Genomic DNA, 2,252 nt, shown 5'->3' with positions numbered 1-2,252 from the left:
TCCCCCCTTTGGCCGGAATTTACTTCCCCCCCCCACCCCACTTCCCGGGGGGCCTTTCAGGGGGACCTTTCCCCAGGGCGCCACCCAAAGCTGGCTAACCTTCCCCCAAGTGCGCTTCAATGCGTCCAGCCCCGTTCTGTAGAATAGACCTGCGGTAGACTCGTCTACCATGCCCTCGTGGTCCCGTCGGAACGGTCAGAGCCAGTTGTTACTGAAGGCATGGTGATGACGACAGCGGTCGTAGTCGCAGCGCCGGCGTCGAGCTTGCACTCCTTTGCCGTCGCAACCGACTCCAGCGCCGAGTCCGGAGGAGCTGCAATCTTTACCTTGGCTTTTGCCTGAGCGTCGGCAAACGCGCGCCACTCCTGTGGCCACAACGATCGATGGTGGGTCGGATGATTGTCGTCGTCCACGACGAGGAGGTCCCCCTCGCAGAAGGCCACCGCGCGATCGTCAGCCATCGCGTGCAGGCAATCCGGCCAGACAGAAGAGCACAGCAGACAATGACAATCCGAATTGGCCAGCGAGTAGGATGACGCCCGAATCAAGTTTCAGCGTTCAACCAGTAACTGCATAGCACGAATTTGGGATGGGACACCTTCGGAACCCGGCTGCGTGCTACTTGGATAGCACGCTTTCGGAGTACCGACGGCTAAGGCCGAGGCAGAAAAGGTTTCTGTTTTTCTCCCGCTTTTCTTCACAGGATTTTCCTGTGAAGAGAGACGTAGAGAAACAGACTTTCAAACTCGGTGTCGAACCACCAGCCCGACGCTCACTACAAGTGACTCGGATTTGCAGGTGAGTAATCTGCGGGGTGGATGTGTGGTGTGTAGTAATCTGCAAGGTGGATTGTGTGGTGCGTAGTAATCTGCAAGGTGGATTGATTGATTGTGTGGTGCGTACGTAGTAATCTGCAAGGTGGATTGTGTCTGTGTAGTGATCTGCAAGGTGGATTGTGTGGTGTGTAGTAATCTGCAAGGTGGATTGTAGCTAGGTCCGACGGGCGCCGCCTTTTTGGGCGGCGTATAATGGTGGCCCTGCTCATCCTGCTGCCGTGGAGCTTGGTGTCACGGCCGGTCCTCGACTCCGCTGCCAGTCGATCGGGCCCGTGCGACTTGCTCGGGGTCAATCGCAGCGCGGACATGAACCGTCCTCCCCATGCTGTGGCACAGGTGAAATTCTGCGTCTTTCAGCGAGAACCAAATGCCCTCACTTCATCCTGCCCAAGGGTCGCGCTACGCGTGGGCTGCTGGTCGGCGGTCACGATCCCACACGATGGTGGCCTCAGCAGCGGCCTCGCGCGGCAACTTCCTGGACCTCCTCGCTGCGATGGAATGATCAGTCTGCACGACTTCAGCGAGGCTTGGGGATTGCTTCCGGTGCAGGGCATTGGGATCACGACCCCCACGGGACTTGGCCGCCGCTCCGTGAGTGCCTCAGGTAGCCTCGAACCGGCAACACTGCGCCGAACCGGCGGACGGCGCGGCCACGTGATCTCGTTGGCTCATGAAGCTGCACAGCGAGAGGTCGTCGTCACCGCCACCCTCACCGCCGCCGCCGAGCCAGCCCCCGTCCTCACCTCCCCCGTCGCCGCCCCCACCATCCCCGCCGCCCTCAACGCCACCGCCGTCGTCACCGCCGCCCTCACCGCCGCCGCCGAGCCAGCCCCCGTCCTCACCTCCGCCGTCGCCGCCCCCACCATCCCCGCCGCCCTCAACGCCACCGCCGTCGTCACCGCCGCCCTCACCGCCGCCGCCGAACCAGCCCCCTTCCTCACCTCCGCCGTCGCCGCCCCCACCATCCCCGCCGCCCTCAACGCCACCGCCGTCGTCACCGCCGCCCTCACCGCCGCCGCCGAGCCAGCCCCCGTCCGCACCTCCGGCTGCCGCCGCTCCCACCATCCCCGCCGCCCTCAACGCCACCGCCGTCGTCACAGCCGCCCTCTCCGCCGCCGCCGAGCCAGCCCCCGTCCTCACCTCCGCCGTCGCCGCCCCCACCATCCCCGCCGCCCCCGACGCCACCGCCGTCGTCACCGCCGCCCTCACCGCCGCCGCCGAGCCAGCCCCCTTCCTCACCTCCGCCGGCGCCGCCTCCACCATCCCCGCCGCCCTCAACGCCACCGCCGTCGTCACCGCCGCCCTCACCGCCGCCGCCGAGTCAGCCCCCGTCCTCACCTCCGCCGTCGCCGCCCCCACCATCCCCGCCGCGGTCGACGCCACCACCGTCATCACCGCCGCCCTCACCGCCGCCGC

At 65.9% G+C, this 2,252-nt stretch overlaps 1 protein-coding gene across 1 annotated transcript; it reads right to left on the bottom strand.

Moving 5' to 3' along the window:
* Positions 1–164: 164 nt before the first annotated feature.
* Positions 165–2,228, bottom strand: EMIHUDRAFT_122561 (hypothetical protein; the record flags this gene model as incomplete). The annotated part of the gene is made up of 2 exons (XM_005788594.1): positions 165–365; positions 1,491–2,228. 2 exons carry the CDS (start codon positions 2,226–2,228, stop codon positions 165–167), a joined length of 939 nt encoding a protein of 312 aa, XP_005788651.1.
* Positions 2,229–2,252: the final 24 nt, after the last annotated feature.

Source organism: Emiliania huxleyi (genome assembly GCF_000372725.1).
Source record: "Emiliania huxleyi CCMP1516 chromosome Unknown EMIHUscaffold_1336, whole genome shotgun sequence".
Taxonomy (NCBI): Eukaryota; Haptophyta; order Isochrysidales; family Noelaerhabdaceae; genus Emiliania; species Emiliania huxleyi.
This window is presented reverse-complemented; position numbering and strand designations above follow the sequence as displayed.